The sequence below is a fragment of the Microcaecilia unicolor genome, chromosome 6 (genome assembly GCF_901765095.1).
Source record: "Microcaecilia unicolor chromosome 6, aMicUni1.1, whole genome shotgun sequence".
NCBI lineage: Eukaryota > Metazoa > Chordata > Amphibia > Gymnophiona > Siphonopidae > Microcaecilia > Microcaecilia unicolor.
Window position 1 is genome coordinate 138,278,968 of NC_044036.1, and position 20,705 is coordinate 138,299,672.

Sequence of the window (20,705 nt, forward strand, 5' to 3'; positions counted from 1 at the left end):
ATTTACCACCACAAGTGTAACAGGTAGGGGGAGATGTCCTGGGTCCACCTGCCTGAAGTGCACTGCACCCACTAAAAACTGCTCCAGGGACTTGCATACTGCTGTCAGGGAGCTGGGTATGACATTTCATGCTGGCATAGAGGCTGGCAAAAAAGGTTTTATTTTTGGGTGGAAGGGGGTTGGTGACCACTGGGGGAGTAAGGGGAGGTGATCCCCGATTCCCTCCGGTGGTCATCTGGTCAATTGGGACAATTTTTTGAGACTTGGTCCTGAAAATAAATGGACCAAGTGAAGCTGGCGAAATGCTTGTCAGAGCTGGCCATCTTTTTCCCATTATCAGGCAAAGCTGGCCATCTCGAAACCACGCCCCGTCCCGCCTTCACTACCCTGCCGAAACGCCCCCTTGAAGTTTGGCCGGCTTTGCGACGGAAAGCAGTTGGAGATGGCCAAAATCGGCTTTCCATTATACCGATTTGGCCGGCTTCAGGAGATGGCTGGCCATCTCACGATTTGTATTGGAAGATGGAGCCATCTCTTTCAAAAATAAGCTGGAAAGTTACCCAGAAAGATCTTGAGTATTCAAAATGCCCCCCCCCCCCCCCCTTGCACCGTAGACCTCACTGGCTTAGCAAATGTTATCTGGTTAGTTAGAGAGCAATTAGTGGCTTTACTTAGCATGTGAATCAGATCATTTATCCAGTTAAAGTAAACTTGGGTATATTCAGCAGCTCAACTTAACTATCATACTGCATATGGACCTCATATTTTCAAGTAGATACCAAAGGCTTAGGTAGAGATGTAGGTGGCAATTTTTCAACCCTCTAATTTGCTGCTATGAACTTCCAGGCTGATGCTTGAAGGAAAACTCCCTGGGCAGTTTTTGTTTGGCAGTTTGGGCCAGCAAGGACTACCCGGAGATTCTGCACCTACGCCCATTGTGTGTTTTCTAGCAAAAAAGGTGCCGGTACTCAAATGCCAGGCCACCCTTCAGGGGTAGGGTGATCACTGAGGGACCCACCCCACAATAACCAGGCCCCCTGCAACCAGTCACAGAATCTATGAAAAGGCAGAATCGGTGTGTTGAGCCTGAGCTCTTTCATTATAACTTGGGGACCATGAGTCAATTTTAGCAGACAATGAAAAAGGTGCCAGTACTCAGTACCCCCAAGTACCCCCTCAAAAAAAAAAGCCCTGCCTACACCAGTCCAGTGCTTTTAACCATCAGGCCACTTCTCCTCCCAGTTTTTATGATGAAACTTTTGGATGATTTTTGTTTTCTATTTTTGCAGCCTTAATTCTACCAGGACAGGATATCGAGAAGAGGCTGGTTTATCTAGAGCTGGTTGTGCAAGATGCGGACTGAATTATTTTTCGTTTTCAGTGCTGCTCTACCTTAAAGCACAAAGCTACCGGAAACAAGTTTTTCAAAGGTGAAGATGCTTCAGTGATTGAACACTCCTACCTTATCACCCTTTGAGCCTGCAAGACCTTGAGAACCCTATAAATGAATGAGAGGATGCAAACATATTGAATGAATGAAACGTACACAGTAGAATGTGCCATGTTCATCTCTATTCCTAGTGTTACCCGCAAAAAACAGTTTACAAATTGAAGCAGAATTCTAAGGATCAAATATTCATAACTCTCTGCTGCCCAAAGAAGAATTGAAGTGTTAACATTGGAAGCAGCATACTATGCCATAATATGTACTGCAATTTGAATATATTTTTTTTTGGTTAATACACAGAACCGTCTGTCCAGCAGAGGCAGCGCTTTCATGCAACAAATGAAGGTGGGTAACTAATGGGCCCTTTTAAAGAGCAGCGGTTAGCCCAATGCGGGCTTACCGCTTGCTCTTTTGAGACTACTGCCAGCCCAACGTGGCTGCCGGCAGTAGTCCTGCCCTGAGTATGTGGCATTTCTGGGGGGGAAAAAGAAAACCCCTGGAAATGGCTTGCACGGCGATAACCCAGCGAAAATTGGGCATTGCCTCGCACTGCCTGGTTACTGCTGGGTTAGCGCGGGAGCCCTTATCACCACCTCAGTGGGGGGTGGTAAGGGCTCCTCGTCGCATGGCCTTGTGGCCTGCTGCAGTAAAAATGGCCCTGGCGCATGGTAAAAATGGCCCCTACCGCCAGCGTAGAGCCCTTTTTCCCCACAGCTTGGTAAAAAGGCCCCTAAAATTACAGAAAGAGCAGAGAACAGCCCAGGATAAGGAAAACGTATGGATGCAGAGAATAGCTGCTGATGAGGGTTCAGGTAAGATAAGAAGGGAGACCAAATTGTGGGTCTGCTAACCTGGAACCCCAAACACAAGTGCAGGGTAATTCTATTGCACATTGCCTGATAGCATAGTCTATAAAGGATTATGGGGGCAGGAGGTTTAGGGGGACTGGAACCTGGGGGAGAGGGTGGTGGACATGACAGATCTCCTTATGCGGGGTCCCAGATGAATAACAGCCGGGAGCTGCATAAGTACCCACGGCCACAATATATCTGGTCATGCCCCAGGTAGTCAATGATGGCACTGAACATTCAGGGTCTAATTATAAAAATTGCTGACTGCCACTGGCTGAATATAGACTAGAGTGAGATGTGATTGTTTTGTGCTGACCAGTGGCGTAGCGAGGGCGACTGCCACCCGGGGCAGTTCGCCACTGCGCACCCCCCCAGGTGCAGCATTACACCCCCCCTCGGCGCATCACCCAAACCCCCCCCCCCCCGAGTGCATTCTTGCCTGCCGTGTGCACGGCGCTGGGGGGGTGTCGGTTCTGCTGGTTCCTTGTTCCCTCTGCCCCAGAACAGGAAGTAACCTGTTCCAGGGCAGAGGGAGCAGGGAACCAGCGGAGCCGACACCCCCCCCCCCCCAGCAGTGTGCACCTGGGGTGGACCGCCCCCACCGCCCCACCCTTGCTATGCCACTGGTGCTGACACAACAAACAAAGAGATGACAATTTCTGTCCTTGTCCCCTATGCTAAGTGCACTTCCTGCGCATCCCTATTAAGTTTATGTAATATTCAAATTATAACGTACATCTGTGCAAGACTTACCACTGGTCCAGTGGAACCAGGCAAACCTTGTGCTCCTGGGTTTCCTTCTCTTCCTTGAATACCAATCAAGCCCTTTCAAGAAATAATTAATCATATCATTACTTAATAATTGTACTGAATACATGTGTTTGCATTGAGCGAATAATACTGTAAAAGAAGATTGTACACATGCTCATATAACTCTATTAATAACAGCACACATACATTCTTACACCTTCCTGCCACAGGGTAATCGAGATTGCTATGCCAGAACCCTACAATCCATTAATGGTACAATATGACTGAAAATGACCTTCTGTGCTAAGTTCTGAAAACATGTGTGAAACCAATGTGTGAAAACAATGCTGAAAAGCTGTCTCTTTTACCCTTTCTCCTGGTGGTCCTGGGGGGCCCTGCAGTCCATTTTCTCCTCTGAGGCCTGGCACCCCAGGGGTGCCTACATGACCAGGAAGACCAGGTGGCCCAGGTACACCAGGTAAACCGGAATCACCCTTAAATTGAGATAAAAAGAAAAGGTTCATTCTTTGGAAATGCTACAGTAATAAACGATAAAATTAATACCTTTCAGTGTGAACACCAAGCAAAAATCCGTGTTTAAAATACTTGCTTTCTTCTGAGCTTCTTTTTTCCTAATCTCATCTTTCTCTGTAATTCCTGCAGTTCCCCTTCTGTCCTACCTCTTTTCACATATGCATCCACAATAAGGTTTAATCTCCAACTTTCTCAGTTTATATACTACATGATATATATATATATATATATATATATATATATATATATATATATATATATATATATACTTTGCTATCCCTTCCTTTTTAGGGTATCTAACATGCAAAATACAAAATAGTTTTCAGCAATTGTTTTTAATTCAAGAAGAGTTCACAAAGGATACATAGATTTCAACTTTAATTCTTAACATAATATTGCTAAAGATATTTACCTTCAGACCCTGGGGTCCCATCTGTCCTGGGGGGCCCTGTAATCCAACACCTGTTTCACCCTGGGTGTGTGAGATGAAAAGCAAATTGTGCATTATGCTACAGAGCTTGTACATACATAGTTTTCTAAAATACAGCGCATGGAGCAATTTAGAAACGCGGGCCACTGGATGCAGAAAATTTCAAATTGTAGCGGGAAAGGGCTGATTGACTAATAGCATTCATGCTTACTGGGAAAGTTGGATATGAAGAAAGAAACTCTGACTGTTCAATGAATCATTTAAAGATCTGCACCTACTCAACTCAGTAACTTTTCAGAAGAAGAAAAGGAAGTTGAAGGGTTTTTGTGTTATTTAATGAAGGGGAAGTTATCAATGTGGGATAATGGTAAGATGGGCTATTTTAGCACAGGTCTCATTTAAGTAATAAGACCTAGTTACTAATAAATAATAAGAAAATAACCCATCTTAATGATAGCTCACTTAATTAAAGAATAAATAAATATCTCTAGAAATTGAAATCACTGCTATATATGATAAAAATGAGCCAAGTTTAGGACAATCAAACCATTGTGACATCTCTGATGAGGTTGGCTCTTATTGATGGAATGAGGCATTATGACATCACAATATCAGCTCTGGTAGCCAGACAAACTCTTCACACTAAGAGGAGAAGTTATCAATATGGGCTACTGTTAAGATGGATTATTTTAACACTAACTCGTGCTATTATAGCACAGGTCCCAGTTTATGCAATGAGACCTAGTTACTAATAACTTGGGATAGAGAATTTGGAAGGGAGAAACTATATTGTGAAGGCCAGCATGGAACAGAGTGCAGATTTTCTACATTTTATAAAAAGTAACAAACAGGTAATTAACTTAATACAATGGTCACCTTCTTTGTCAAAATTCAAGCAAGCAAGAAGAAGGAAGCAAATAGACCTCCCACCAATTAACTAGCCCAATTTGGGAGGGGGTGATGTTAAACAAACATGAAAAGGAACAGCCAGTTGTCCTAATGAGTTTTCCCATGTTAGCACATCTGTCCCGGTGTGACATGTTTACATTCCAGATGTGTTTGTCCACAGTCTGCACTTACTTTATCACCCTTGGCTCCAGGTGGTCCTTTTGTACCCTAAGAAGATCAAAAATAGAACTAGAAAAATGAAAAAATATACACAGGTGTATATTCAACCCGAAGTGCTCAGTGTTTATTTTCAAACTTCAGCCACCACAGGCTCTTTACACTCAGTTATTCAGCACTGGATCATTCCCAGATACTGGTGCTGAATGTCCAGATAGTTAACTGGTTATATGTAGTGAGTTCTTAAACCTGATTGGCTGGGGTTTGAGGTAGGAGAAGGGGATTCAGTGGGAAAGTCTATTAGACACAAATTTAAATTGTGTAATGTTATGTACATCTGGCAGTACTATAGAAATGATAAGCAGTTGTAACAACGGAAGACATGGAAGCTCATAGATAGCTATGCTTAAATCTGTCAGTAACTATTGTCTGAAAAGTAGATCCTGGGTAAACATTTCAAAGAGGCAAAATTAAATAGATCTGAGAAATGCACTGCAAGTGTTTCTAGCAAAACCTAAATTCCATGGATTCTGCTGCCTTCCTGGTCACTTACATCTTCTCCAGGATCTCCTGGCAGACCAACTCGTCCAACATCCCCCTACAAAGCAGGGAAAAACAACTGTCACAGAGAACTGCTAAAAAAGAGAGAAGATTACAGCTCCATCTTCACAGCACACATATAACCTTTTTTTTCTCCCCCCTACCTCTACCCATCTCTACACCCTTTCAAAGCAATTGCAGGTATCACATTGGAAGTGAAGGTACGAACTTCAGCCCTGGAAGATAGTACACTGCAATTTGGCAGTGGAAGAACACAAACATTTTCCTGGAGTGGAGGAGTAGCCTAATGGTTAGTGCAGTGAGCTGAGATCCTGGGGAAATGGGTTCAATTCCCACTGCAGCTCCTGCTGACCCTGGGCAAGTCACTTCATTGCCCCAGGTACAAATAAGTACCTGTATATACTATGTAAACTAGTCCCATTTTCCTATTTGAGATTCTACAGGGAATGTTGGTACTATTGGAGATTCTGTTGCTACTAATGGAGATTCTATATGGAATGTCACTAGTAGAGGAGTAGCCTAGTGGTTAGTGCAGTGAACATTGATCCTGGGGAGATGGGTTTGATTCCCACTGCAGCTCCTTGTGACTCTGGGCAAGTAAATTCATTGCCCCAGGTACAAATAAGTACCTGTATATACTATGTAAACTGCTTTGAATATAGTTGCAAAAACTACAGAAAGACAGTATATCAAGTCCCATTTCCCTATTTGAGATTCTACATGGACTGTTGGTACTAATGGAGATTCTGCATGGAATGTCACTAGTGGAGGAGTAGCCTAGTGGTTAGTGCAGTGGACTTTGATCCTGGGAAACTGGGTTCAATTCCCACTGCAGCTCCTTACGACCCTGGGCAAATCACTTGATTCTCCATTGGCCCAGATACAAAAACCACCTAAGATTGTGAGCCCACCAGGGACAGAGAAAGTACCTGTACATAGTATACAGTGCTGCATATGCCTAGTAGCACTATAGAAAGTAGTAGTAGTACTAGTTCTTATTGATTGGCATATGGCACTAATTTTTCATCCACTGTCAGTAGCCTCCTCTTCCTCCTCCATCTCTTTCTTGAATTATAATGGGATATACAAACCATCTCGTGTCTAGCTAACACTGTGCTCTGGGGGGGGAGGTCTATAAATGTAGAGGTGATCAGTTAAATTTGCACAGTTTTTGCCTGCCGGAATTCTGTGTGATTGCGCGGCACAGAATTTGCGCAGAATCCCCAGCTGCACAGGATACAGCATTTTTGTGCAGACTCACAAACCAGGTGATGAGAAAGCACGTTGACCTACTGCCGTGAAAGAACACTTAATCTTAGCACCACCGATTCCAGAAGATTTTTAGATCGCTCTTTCCGGTATCAGGAATCTCTTTACGGAACTCACGCCCCCTGGCCATCAGATCTGAAACTAACTTCCTCAACTCCTGAAAGAGGCTAAAAACCTTTTTCTTTCCAAAGCCTACTACATAACAAAAGTTTCTCCCCTCCCAAAGACCACAACAGAACAAAACTCCTACTATATGCCCCTAACTAGCCACAAAATCATCTCATCATCCTCATCTCATACTATGTACTCTGTTGAAATATCTCTATTTCTCCCATACTCTATAGAGTTACACTAGATTGTACCCACAGAACTATATTCAAATGTATTCAACCAATGCCCTACCTACCACACTGTATCTAGCATAAGCCCCTCAGATGATGTAAACCGCACTGAACCCCAAACGGGAGATTTCAGCAGTATATAAGATCTGAACTGAATTGATGTAGCACTTGAAGGGAGAACTAGTATTTTTAGCCTCTTTAGCCCATGGTAAAGCTGTGGTGAAGGCTGGCTGGACCACCTGCCCGCCCTCAAGCCTTGGTGGGCCCTCCCTGATACCTTAACGCTTCCTGGTGGTTTAGTGACCTCTATGGGGGCAGGAAAGAACCCCACTCTTTACTGCCTGCTGCTGCCTCCGCTCTCTGGCCAGTGCTTCAATTCTTCAAAATGGCCGCCAAGACTTCAAGCGGTAATCTCGTTAGGCTGCCACGGGAATTCTCAGTGGCCATATGCAAGAAGTGGCGGTAAAGGCCCAGAGTCAGGTTCTTTCCTGCCCTGAAGTGGTACTCCTGATTCAGGTCCTCCTCATCATAACTCCCTTGATATCTGAACATAATGCGGAACTCCACATGTGCATAGCAGTGGCGTAGTCAGAGGGGGGGCTGGGTTTGGGCCCCCAAAGCCTGACTGAGGAGGGGGGGGGGGTCCCCAAGCTCTACCAGCAGAAGCTTTCCTTTGGTGATAATCACCACTGTGCTGCCTGCCCCGCTTCCCCCTTCCTTATGTACATGCTTGGTTTTAATGAAATTGAGCATATGTGAGCTTCGCACATGCTTGATTTCACCAAAACAGAGTATGCGTACTAGGGCAGGAAAGCAGGGCAAGCAGTGCAGCACTAAGTATCGCCACAGGAAGACTTCTGTTGGTGGGGATTGGAGACCTCTGCCAGCATAGGTATGTGGTGTTGCAGCAGGGGAAGAGAGCCACTGGAGAAAATATGCCCATCCCAATTTGGACTCAGCTCCCCCCCTTCCAAAAAAAAAAAAAAATTCAAGGTCTGGCTACGACTCCAGTACATAGTAACTCTCTGAAATGGCTTTTTACACATGGATGTTATTTACATGTATAAACACTAGTATTTTCAAATGGAAATCATGAATAAGGCCTCTACAATAACCCCCTACTGTTTCATTCTAAGTTTTATAACTATTTGTCAACTGACCTTTTCTCCCTTGGGGCCTAGATGTCCTCGCTCACCTTTTGCACCCTGAAAAAAAAAACAAACAGAAAATGTAACATTCTAGGTAGCCTCAGTTCAAACCCCAGTGCTTTCCTTTTGGAAAAGTGGCAACTTTACCCCTCTCCATGGAAGACCATGGGTGTATCACCAAGCAATGCACACAACATAAAAAAATATCATTATCCGATTGCCCTCACACAACCACTGAACGGTTACCATTACAACCACACTTAATGAAATTTCACACTGTTCATATATCATGTTACTGTACATATCGGTTGTCCATATTCAGTACTGTTGATCCAGAGAGAGGGACTTGATCCACCCTATTTGAAGACAGCACATCTTGCTTGATTGTTCTTGTCACCATGTTCATAAATTATTCCCCGATCATGTACAAACACACACACAAGCACCCACAGCATCTTCTGCATCTCAGGTGTATTACCGAAGAGCGCAGGAAAGTGAGGTGCTAACCAGCTAACCTTTGACACTTCCCTATCATCTGTGTCTAAACCTTTCCCCAGTCTTTATTTGTTCTTTTCCTGTAGGTGCAAAACTGAACAGCATTCTCATTCCAACCACCATCAATTGCGCATTACATGGAACAACTTAGTCATTCCATTGACCTGTCTGTTGTTAAGTGGTCGCATCAATGCAGCTCTGCACTAGTATTTCTATAAAGGGTTAAGCATGCCTAAAAGCCATTATAAAACTGTCACTAAACGCATCCCATTGTATCTGCTTCTTTAGGAATAAAGAATTTGTTTGAACTGCATCTTATCTCTGGTTTAGACTTTGATTGACCTTTGAAATCCCACTTGTTCCTGGTTGACCTACGTCCCCTTCCCTACTTTGTTGGTTGGCCCCATGGTGCCACCAACATCTTGGTGCCAAGTTATAGAATTTTTCCCAAGATTTTATCACTGGAAAAGCCTCTGTTCATATTGAAGCAAGGGCAAAAAAAAAAAAAAAAAAAGAATAATGAGCTTTGTAAAGCCTAAACTTCAACATCATGATCACCCTCTTGGTGAGTCCTGGTTATATGACAATATAGTAGAGAGTTAACTTACTACAGCCAAATGTATGCAAGGGATAAGGGAGCAGAGAAATTTTAAGAAATGAGAAATAGTGAATTCAAATGTACAGTAAAACCTTCACTTACAGGCTCCCCTAGAGCTCCCTCTGTTAAACCACCAGGAGCTCCCTGAAAAACAAAATTATGATTGAATAACATTTTTAAATATTTCAAACAACCCTATTAAAACAAAAAATTTACAGTGTAAATCATTGGGCAAAGGGATTTTGGAAATGAAATCTAATCACTTTGCACTTCTTATGCTCTCTTAAAATTAACATTATCGTCACCACCTGTCATGGGCTAAATATCACTGCCTGGTCCAGGGTCATAATAGCTTGCTGTCATTCCATCTGTTCTTAAAATGGAAGGACTAGACGCGATTCACAAGATCTTTCACACTATATTGACTTTTACAGATGTTGCAACCTGTTTGTTTAATATCGTGTATGGGTTAAAATAAATAGTGTCCTATTTGGGGAAAATGTACACCACTGCAAATGCGTGAACATGCAGGAATAGTGTATGCACATGTGTACTATTCCCAGGATTCTGTATTGGCCAACCATAGTTGGGCATGCAGCTTTGGGTTTGGATCACAGATCCATGTGAAACTAATTAGCTAACTAGGCGATAATTATTGGCATTAACAAGTACTTAATTGGAAGTAATTAGGAGTTACGCATAGATATGCCCTATGCTATAATGCATGCACCTAAATTTAATAGTGTGTGCAACTCCAAAGGGGGCGAATGTTATAGATTACCTGCATTTGGGCACTCAATTACCATTAGATGGGTGCAAGCATTTAGACCAGCTTTTGGCAGTGGAGGAGTGGCCTAGTGGTTAAAGCACCGGTCTTGCAATCCAGAGGTGGCCGGTTCAAATCCCACTGCTGCTCCTTGTGATCTTGGGCAAGTCACTTAACCCTCCATTGCCTCAGGTACAAACTTAGATTGTAAGCCCTCCTGGGACAGAGAAATATCCAGAGTACCTGAATGTAACTCACCTTGAGCTACTACTGAAAAAGGCGTGAGTAAAATCTAAATAAATAAATGCTTCTGCCCACAGTCAAGTGCAAAATGTGTGCTAAGCTAGTATTCTGTAAAGATTGTTCCACTCAGAGCACCCTTCACTGGCTACTAGCATTCCCCTGGATCCTATATATCGTGCCTAGTGTTCCATGTCGAAATCCAAGCGCATTCTATAACATGCGTAACTTAATTGGCTTAACAAGCTCATCAGTGTTGATAACAGGTCTTAATGAGCACAAATTGGCAATAATTAGAATTTACGCACACAACTTGCTAAACGTATTCTGTAATGCACTGCGCCTAAATTCTAATGTACACAGTCAAACAGGGGCATAGTTATGGGTGGGGAAATGGGCATTTCATTGGCGTTCCAAAATTTACACACACCATTATAGAATATGCCCCAGTGTGCCTAAATCTACATGCTGGCATTTACGCCATGTTTCCCTTGGTGTAAATAGACGTGCATAGTTTTAAGCGTGGTGATATCAACTAAGCATATTCCAGATACTGTGTCTAAATATAGGTACCACTTTCAGAATACGCTTAGGCAGAAATTTATTCCGCACAGAGTTTTCAGGCGCCATATATAGAAACTGACCCTTAGAATGCATCATTTTGGCGCCTATCTTTGGGTGCCATTTACAGAATCAAGGCTTATCAGACTTTGCTCAAAACAAAAAAAAAATTGACCAAAACCAAAATAATTAAAATGAAGATTTCTGGAAACGACAGTATCGCAAACCCGTTATGTTATCTATTTCAAAGAGAAAAGGTGAAACCATAAGTTCCACAGCAAGTCTGGGAGTCTAAAAGTCTGGTTTACTTATGCTTTCATTTCGTCCTGCCTCTGTGGGAAATCAAGCATTAACAGTCAGTATTCGTTCTCTGGAATTCTCTGAACTGCTAGTAAAACTTGGATTTAGATATGGATTTTGGATTGGATCGATTATGCTAAGGAATTGGGGCAGCTTCTTTTGTTCAAGACACAAATGAACTGAGACATTTATTGGTAGGTCTTTGATAATTGTTAATATAATCCATTTCTTTTCCTTTCTGTACCCTAGATATCTGTCAAAGGCTAGGGATGCCCTGAGGAGTTGGGTGTTAATTCTTCAGTTGCAGCAGTTCCTCTAGACATAGCTTCGTCATGGTTTATGCATTCCTACACTGCTGGAAAGTTGTTTCCTTACCTTTTCTCCTTTCATTCCAGGAGGACCAACAACAGACTAATTGCAGGAAACAAAAGCATGGAAGAAGACAGTATGAATTAAAATGACCATAGAACCACTACTCTGTTTACTAAGCCTTGGTTAGACTGAAGTATTCAATGTTTGAGGAGCCAAATGTGAATGTTACACTGGAACCAGGAAGTTGGATAAAGAGGATGATATTGGATGGCTTGACATTAAAGTATTAATTATGCTCTGCCATGGCATTCTTCTCATTACAAAGATAGATGGAAGGGGCACCCAACAATTTCCGTACAATGAGTAGGTACATCTAAATTTATACAGTGAATACCATTCAAGGAGCAGGGAATAACAGAACTTATAATCATTAGCTATGAGGAGTCAACTTTGTTCCGTCAGGTTATGTGGCTTAATGTCATTAAAATAACCTTGTAGCTTTAGGAAACCAATATTACCTCTCCTGGAACCCCTGCATCTCCTGGTTCTCCTTTTGATCCAGCAGGTCCCGTTGATCCTGGAATTCCCTAACAAAAAAAGAACATGTCGCTGAAGCCTAGGGTTTCATTAATAAAATAATAAATATTAGTCTTTCTGTGACCAAAAAGATTCAGCTGTAGCTGGTCTCTGGCAAAAGAAATGCCATCAGGTTGGAAAAAGTGCTACAGTAACTAGTCTATTTGGAAGATTACGACTACAACCAGGTACACAATTCTGCAGATAATACGGTATGGAATTATTATCCAAATAACTATGAGCTATCGACTTGAGTATGCTAATCAGACCACCTGTAGCCAAACTGACTGCTGCGGATTTGGATTTATAGTTTGTGGGGCATTATTCAGTTCATTTTCCCCTCATTCTGTAATGGCTTGCTTAAATTTTTAGGATGTTCCCCATTAGTGTGCCTTATAGAACTGTCTCCTTTATGTCTACCATGGGACACACCCCAATAATACAGACAGCCAAATGTTACAGCTTGTGGTTGCAGTGCACTTTGTGACTTCTTTAAATGTTTACTGATGTAATTGTTGGGCGTAAGAAATCCAAATTTATCCAGATCTATAATATACTGAAAAATTCCTTGTGCATAAAGCCATAATATGAAGGATAATTCTATAAATACCATTTTTCCAGGCAACCCCATTTCTCCTTCTTTTCCTGGCACTCCTTCTCGGCCAGGTACTCCTGGTTTTCCTGCTTCACCCTGGAAAAAGAAGAGCCAGTTTCACTCTGGAACTAAGTTTAATCCAATCCTCCTACAGATGATTGAATAAAAATGACTAGCACACTTGACTTTTATTTCTTCACTAGTATTTAGTGGTTAAGAAAACTTTGCTGAAAATGAGATCAAACAGCTTCAGTCTGTTCTCTATATCACTGGTTTTAAAGTGGTGATGCAAACATTACTGTCAATCATGTAAATTATTGCAACCAGGACTGTAGTGAGCCAGAATTGTGCCCTGTGCAACATGCCCCCTGGCACTCTTGCCCTGCCCTCTGTGCCACAGCCAAGAATGGGTGACAATAGACAGGGAGAAATTTGGGTGCACCTGTCTCCCTTGCAGTGGCATACCAAGGGCAGGGCAGTGGGGGCGGTCTGCCCTGCGTGCACGCTGCTGGGGGGGTGCCACGCGCCCGTCGGCTCCGCTGGTTCCCTGCTCCCTCTGCCCCAGAACAGATTACTTCCTGTTCCGGGGCAGAGGGAGCCAGCGGAGCCGAAAGCCACGCGGCTGCTCCCAGCAGCTAAAAATGCACCGGGGGGGGGGGGGGGGGATTTCACCAGGGTGGGGGTCGTGCTGCACCCGGGGGGGGGGGGGGGGTGCGCATCGGCGATCCGCCCCGGGTGGCAGCCGACCTATGATCATCACTGCTCCCTTGGCCCTGTGTGGCCACACGGCTCACACAGCCTCAGTACAGCCCTGATTCCAATTCTTCATATATGGACTGTCACAAACAAGATTGCGCAATACATGGCAGAAAGCACGATAACTGGAAAACGATACTGGGGAATTCTACCTCTTCATTCAGGGTACTACATTGATTACTTAAGGGGTCTTTTACTAAAGCTTAGCTCGAGTTATCTGCAGCAGGGCCCATAGGAATAAAATGGGCCCTGCTGCTGATAACTCGAGCTAAGCTTTAGTAAAAGGCCCCCGTATTTTGTCAGAACATTTTAAAAACAGTAGCTCTTATTTTTAAAGCTTTGAAAGGTATCAGCCCTATTGATCTGACCAACAGGGTCAGCTGGTATGTAAGTCCAGTCTACACTCAAGTCAAAAGAAAAAAAAAACTAGTGAATTCAGGACTTAAGGAAGCTTGTAGCTTTACTCCACTTTAGTAAAGAAGTGCCAAAAGTGTCTTGCTAATGATTGTCACATGCATAAACCAGTCAATGCATCACTATGAAATAGGAACAGTAGAGGAGTTTTCAGATCGATGGACTTACCACTTGTCCTGTTACTCCAGGGGCTCCTGGGGGTCCCTAAAGGAGGGAAAAAAATACTGAAGGTATTAAAGTCTAGTATCTGTTGTTTGCTACCATGTAAAACTTCTGCAGGTGCAACTGAATATGTGAGAAAAGAGAGGAAAAAGAAATGACAAATATATGAATCAAATACTCATGAGTATAGATAAATATTTCATTAATAGAAATGTATAAGAACATACCACAAGTCCAGGGGGACCAATAGGGCCTGGGGGGCCAATATTTCCTTGAACACCTGGCAAACCCTAGAAAAAAAAATCCAGGTTGTAGGTTAGTTCCTTTCTCGGTCACTATTGAGGGGGGGAAAGTTATCAACGTGGGCTTCCCTTAAAATGGGTTATTTGACCACTAACTCATGCTATTTTAGCACAGGTCCCAATTTTATGAAATGAGACCTAGTAACTAATAACTGGGGTTAACAGTAAAATAACATGACAACAGTATCCTGTGTTCATAACTCTCCCCTCTCTTAATCATGCAGTAACCTAGTGTAATATCAACTGAGATAAGTTTCTGATTCTCAAAAAAAAAACCCCAACAACAACAGTTTTGCATCAAAGGATATGATTATGCTCTCTTAATTATCCCACTTTCTTTCCTTTGCATGTCTTGTTTTTTTTTTTTGGATAAAGTTAAGGCATTGTAATAAAAATGGAGGATTAATTCCCATGGGAGTCTATAGGACGCTGCCACTTCCCCTTAAGGACACTCCCTCACAGTGCCATAGCCACCTTAAACCCCCACAGTCCCACCCAGAGTGAAGAGACACAGGAGGGGCAGAGCCAGGAGGTCATGGTCTAGGAAGTATAAAAATTAAGGGCACAGGCAGTTGGAGGACCCCTAGAGGGAAGCAGCGAAGGCCCTCTGCAGATGCCTCCATCATGTATCTGTGAACTGAAACCCCAACAACCAGGGAGGACAACTTCAACTTGGGACCTTGAAGAACTGTATGCTTGACCCAGCCAGAGTTCTGCTGGTGAATGTTGTTGACTGGAGACAGTAGTGCATGTCATGGCCTGCAGGAGTAGGACCTTGGGAGAACTTTGCTTACATCTAAGGACTAGCTTATGTTACATTCTCCCTTGCTTATAAAGCTAACAGGACCCTCATACCTAGCACTTTTAATAAAGTATTATTTTCTGTTCACCCGAACCCACTGTTTGGCTCCACTTTGTCCAGGCTCTGGGCCCACCCTTGTGCATATATACCAAAACAAAATAACCAAAGAAGCCAAGAGAAAAAAGTCATGGTAAAGGAAAAAATAGAAATCTATATCCAATCAAATAGAAGCTATTACTCGATGTTGCAACAAAGGCCTTACAAGTTCATATATAGTAGAATCCTATTCAATGGCCAAGATTTTAATAGCTTTACAGATTTGTTCAATATCATACTTAGGGCACAATAAAGGCCTTTATATACAGTGCAATAAAGGGGACTTGGGAGAACAGAGACTATTGAGCTTTCTTACCCGCAAACCAGTGCCAGGTTCCCCCGGATTTCCCTGTAATTGGAAAAGTCACAAGTCATAATTCTTATATCTAAGTTTTTTTTATTGAACCAATAAAAATCATTCCATCACACAACAAATCTGTAGTACAATTTTTAATAAATTCAACCCTTTCCCCTGTCACCTCCCCCCTCTATTACAAATATTAATTCTTATATCTTTATATTTATCTATCTGTATCTAAATATATGTGGGGTTCGATATTTAGGGAACAATTTATAGTATTTTATAATCTGTGGACCTACTGGCACATTCCATCCAATGTCCTCCCAAACTTCACTCCTGTGCTCACCCACCAGCCACCATCATTTTAAAGCGTGTACTTTGCTCCAGTTGATATTATTCTATAAGAGGTCATTATACAATGTATATGGCCACATCTGCAGGTAAATGATTAAAATATCACCAAAGTAGGGGCATATTTTACTGCCTCGTTGGACCTGGTTCTGGAAGTAAATAGATTACTTTATTGCCTTTATAAATAGGTTAAAATAGGCCCATTTTTGATTTCTCATATATAAATCCTCTTACAAAATTACCCCCAAAGAGGATAATTTTAAAACAGGGTGTCTAGGCTGTAAAGGAAAATAACTGAAAAGGTTTAAGAGAAAGATATAGAACCACTCAGAAATACCTTTAGTCCGGGAGGGCCCTGTGGTCCTACGAGACCTTGGAGACCCTAGTGAAAGAGAGAATAATACCACTATCAGAACAAATAATAAATACCCAATATGTATGTCATTTCTTGCATAGTTATAACTCCCGGTCACAGCACTATTTGTAAAATTTCTGTAGTAGGACCACTCCTGTGGAATGCACTTCTGGAAGTAATATGGCTATGCAATGGCAAAGCAAATTTTAAAGACATATTTGAAAACACATCTGTTTGTGCAAAGCATTCCACGCAGTGTATGTAGAGGAATCTGTTGTGACTTTAGTATAAGGTCAGTTGGTAGGTGTTTTTTTTAATGAATAAGAGCTGTAATATGCTATAGTAACATAGTAAATGATGGCAGATAAAGACCTCTACGGTCTATCTAGTCTGCCCAACAAGATAAACTCATTTTACATGGTATGTGATACTTTATACCAGAGTTTGATTTCTCCTTGTCTTTCTCAGGGCACAGACCATAGAAGTCTACTCAGCACTCTTCTTGTACTAAAAGTTCTGAACTTAACATCGAAGTCCCTTAAAATTTACACTCCAGCCCATCCATATCTATTCATTTACGATCAGGGCACAGACCGTAGAAGTCTGCCCATCACTGGTTTTGCTTCCCAATTACCGGCTTCACCACCCAATCTCTGCTAAGATTCCGTGGATCCATTCCTTCTAAACAGTTTTCCTTTGTGTTTATCCCACACACGTTTTTTTTTTTTTGTTACATTTGTACCCCGCGCTTTCCCACTCATGGCAGGCTCAATGCGGTAGGCAATGGTGGGTTAAGTGACTTGCCCAGAGTCACAAGGAGCTGCCTGTGCCGGGAATTGAACTCAGTTCCTCAGTTCCCCAGGACCAAAGTCCACCACCCTAACCACTAGGTTGAATTCCATAACCATTTTCATCTCCACCACCTCCCGCGGGAGGGCATTTCATGTATCCACCACCCTCTCCGTGAAAAAATACTTCCTGACATTACTCCTGAGTCTGCCCCCCTTCAATCTCAATTTATGTCCTCTAGTTCTACAGCCTTCCCGTCTCCAGAAAAGGTTTTTTTGCGGATTAATACCTTTAAAATATTTGAACGTCTGTATCATGTCACCCTTGTTTCTCCTTTCCTCCAAGGTATACATATTCAGGTTGGCAAGTCTCTCCTTGTACGGTTTGCAACACAAATCTCATACCATTTTTGTAGCTTTTCTTTGCACCGCTTCTATTCTTTTTATGTTATTTATTTTACTATCCCCCAAATTCTATATATGGTGCCTTAAGTTGTGCATGCTAATTTGGCCACATGGCCAAATTGCATGCACAAGTTAATTAAGCCAATCAGTGCCGATAATTGGGTCTTAACCAATTAGTGGCACTAATTGGCTTTAATTAGAATTCACATTCATAACTTTCTAGGCACAGTGCATGTAAATTCTAATGCATACAGTCGAAAAGGGTATGTGGCCATGGGCATGGAATGGGCGAGTTGTGGGTATTTAAAAAAACTATGTGCACTATTACAGAATACACTTGATCTGCACCTAACTTATGTGCAGGTATTTATGCTTTTGGTGACTTTTGTCACTTTTCCCCAAAGATGGTCACATATTTTTCAGATTACACCATCAACGCCTGCTGAGATAGCCAGAAAAAAAAAAAAAAAAAAAAGATATCCAGAAAAATTGCCACAATGGCTAAATTCTCCTCCAAAGCAAGTAGCCAGTAATCAATGGTAGAAACTATTATTTTTGTGAGAGGTGGCACGGGTACGCCATTTTTGTCTTGTGTTTACTTATGTAGGGGCCCTTTTACTGCAGCAGGTGAAAATAACCACACATGAAATGGCCATGCAGTAAGCTTGCACTTTCTGCGCAGCCAGTTCAGGGGGAAGCACTTACCGCCATCCATTGAGGTGGTGGTAAGGGCTCCTGGACTAACCCGGCGCCTGGAATTGGCGCGCAAGGGGTGGAACTACCGCTGGCACCTGCGTTGGGCTAGAGATAGTTCCAGGTTGCTATGCGGCAACCCTTTAGTAAAAGTGCCCCATAGTCCATTCTTCTTTCACCCTTCACAACTGAGAGCACACTGGCTGACCATTGAGTCCAGGGCAGTCCTCTAAAAGTAACTACCAAAAATAGGATTACATTACTGAAAATTGATATATTTCACTTATAAATTAATTTGAACTGTTTTAAAAGTGGCTTCCTGGCTGTTCTTCTTAGAGAAATAAAATTATCAGGTGTCTCAAACTATATGATTTCCCAATACATAGTGGGGCCTACCAAGTCTGTATTGACGTATGGCACAAATGTCAACACTGCAGAACTCAATCCAGCCTTGAAAGATCAGTTGACATGACTTTACTGCTATCATATGAAGATGCAAAGTACTTACTGGTGGTCCTTGTGGTCCTGGATCACCATGGGTACCCTAGGAGAATAGACAAAAGTTAACATAGTCATTGTTAAACTATTTACGACAATGGTATTCGGTCCCAGTCCTTCAGAGCCACCAATAGGTTGTGTTTTCAGGATGGAAGCAGTAGGCATAGAAATCTCTCTTGTGCATAATCATTATACTTCCCTCTGAGTTTCTTTACTTCACTCTGGTTACAACATATCTACCTATCTGTGCCAAACCGAATCAAATCAGCAATTGCAACTAAATCTTTCTCTTATCTGTTCTTCAGATTGTTCTCCATGAATCCTCTCCCCAATTCACAGTCCAGTCCTCACACTGTGGCACAGATAAGGTGATCGAGTGCAAGATGACAAGAAAAATCTCTTTTCATATGTGACTGAAGAAGGAAAAGAGGACATTGAACACTTCGTTGATGCTAATAGACTGAGCACAATATCATAATGTGGAGGATTTCTATATGTTGATGAGATAGTTCAATTTATGACCTATAGAAACCACTACATGGATAGAAAAATATGTATGTGTTCCCTAGAGTATAAAAATGTATACCTCTGCCACAGACCTACATTGCTTGATAGTTAAATAGGAGTGCATGATGTGTGTGAATGTATGTGAGGACTAGGAATATTTTTTTTTAATGTTGTAAGAATAAAATAATTTTGTTGATTAATATATGAGTGGTTACTATAGAGAGGTAGATGCATAATCATTAGAGATATCCCAAAAATACATGACCCATTGGCAGCCCTCAGTGACTGTGAATGAATACCAAGGATTTATGAGATGGGCTGAGTTGATGCTGAAGCTGCAGAAGTTACATTGGTTTTGGATGGAACCAATTTCCATGCGTCTTTAGAATGGGCTAAAAAGTTGAACTCTGCATCACATAGGCTTCATTTGTTTGTCAATGAAGATGTGTTACAGAGTATGAAGTCAATTATGTGTGCTATTTTAACATACCATAAAATACTTGAAATTATAGCAACACTGTTCCACTTTAGAGAGAAGCTAATTTGAACTACAGCAGCTTCTGCTAGTCAAACCATTCCCAGTGGCTCATTCACTTCTTGTTTGTTTGTTTCAAAGTAAAGTCTGACTGTCGTGCCAAGCTACATGCAAAGGTTTGGTACCATGTAGACAGATGCTCATCATGGTACAATGATTAGCAAATACATTCCACTTAATGCTTGAATCCTAGCAGAATCCTGGTTTTCAGCAATGGAATGTACAGGAAAGAACTGCCATGAGAGACCTTTTCATGAACTAAACCCCTTGAATGAGCAACAATGTCCTCTTAATACACATGCAAATTCTACTTAAAATTGAGAGAAATTGTTTGTAAGAGATAACATTTCAGATGGCAAAATATTATCAGCAGATGGTGGTGAGATAGAAGAAAAAGCAAAACCTACCGGTCTGCCTAGCACTCCCGGAAAGCCCGGCATACCCTGAAAATATTTAATTCAAGCCAAATAATTAGAAAGGAGCCAGCTAAAGCGTTCCCAAGTTGGTGTAGGCCTTTACAAAACAGAGGCATTGCAAAGACCAAGCTGCACAAGACAATGAAATGGACAGACCAACCAACCAAAGACAGTACAGAAACCCATCGTGAACAAGACCTATGGAAGCCAACCTAACCAGTGGGGCAGAATGAAGGCCTTCTAAATGGGTTACTTACAGCTGGGCCAGGAGGCCCTCTAAACCCCTGCAGGCCCTATATTGAAGGTAATGGACACAAAACAGCAGCACATGAAAAAAACATAAAACACTTCCATTTTGTTTGAATAAACACGTCTCTAACTAACAAATGAAGATCTACACCTTAGCAGGTCAAACTTTTTTTCAACCAACAGCAACTATTATCCAATTCTTGTATATGAACATGTAGCATAGTTATCAACCTTGT

At 42.1% G+C, this 20,705-nt stretch overlaps 1 protein-coding gene across 5 annotated transcripts in view; it reads right to left on the minus strand.

Moving 5' to 3' along the window:
* Window positions 1-20,705, minus strand: part of COL7A1 (collagen type VII alpha 1 chain) — a 260,266-nt gene that overhangs the window by 52,018 nt on the left and 187,543 nt on the right. For 4 of the 5 annotated variants that reach the window (XM_030206399.1, XM_030206397.1, XM_030206396.1 and 1 more), the window contains 17 exons: window positions 20,478-20,513; window positions 18,773-18,808; window positions 16,361-16,405; window positions 15,688-15,720; window positions 14,399-14,461; window positions 14,178-14,213; window positions 12,855-12,935; window positions 12,187-12,255; window positions 11,732-11,767; window positions 9,592-9,633; window positions 8,409-8,453; window positions 5,631-5,675; window positions 5,093-5,128; window positions 3,995-4,054; window positions 3,417-3,542; window positions 3,052-3,123; window positions 1,463-1,498 (listed from right to left, as the gene is read on the minus strand). In XM_030206399.1, coding sequence (XP_030062259.1) covers window positions 1,463-1,498; window positions 3,052-3,123; window positions 3,417-3,542; window positions 3,995-4,054; window positions 5,093-5,128; window positions 5,631-5,675; window positions 8,409-8,453; window positions 9,592-9,633; window positions 11,732-11,767; window positions 12,187-12,255; window positions 12,855-12,935; window positions 14,178-14,213; window positions 14,399-14,461; window positions 15,688-15,720; window positions 16,361-16,405; window positions 18,773-18,808; window positions 20,478-20,513 — 897 coding nt within the window. Of the gene's footprint in view, window positions 1-1,462; window positions 1,499-3,051; window positions 3,124-3,416; window positions 3,543-3,994; window positions 4,055-5,092; window positions 5,129-5,630; window positions 5,676-8,408; window positions 8,454-9,591; window positions 9,634-11,731; window positions 11,768-12,186; window positions 12,256-12,854; window positions 12,936-14,177; window positions 14,214-14,398; window positions 14,462-15,687; window positions 15,721-16,360; window positions 16,406-18,772; window positions 18,809-20,211; window positions 20,248-20,477; window positions 20,514-20,705 lie in introns of all 5 variants that reach the window. The other variant, XM_030206395.1, reaches the window with a different exon arrangement.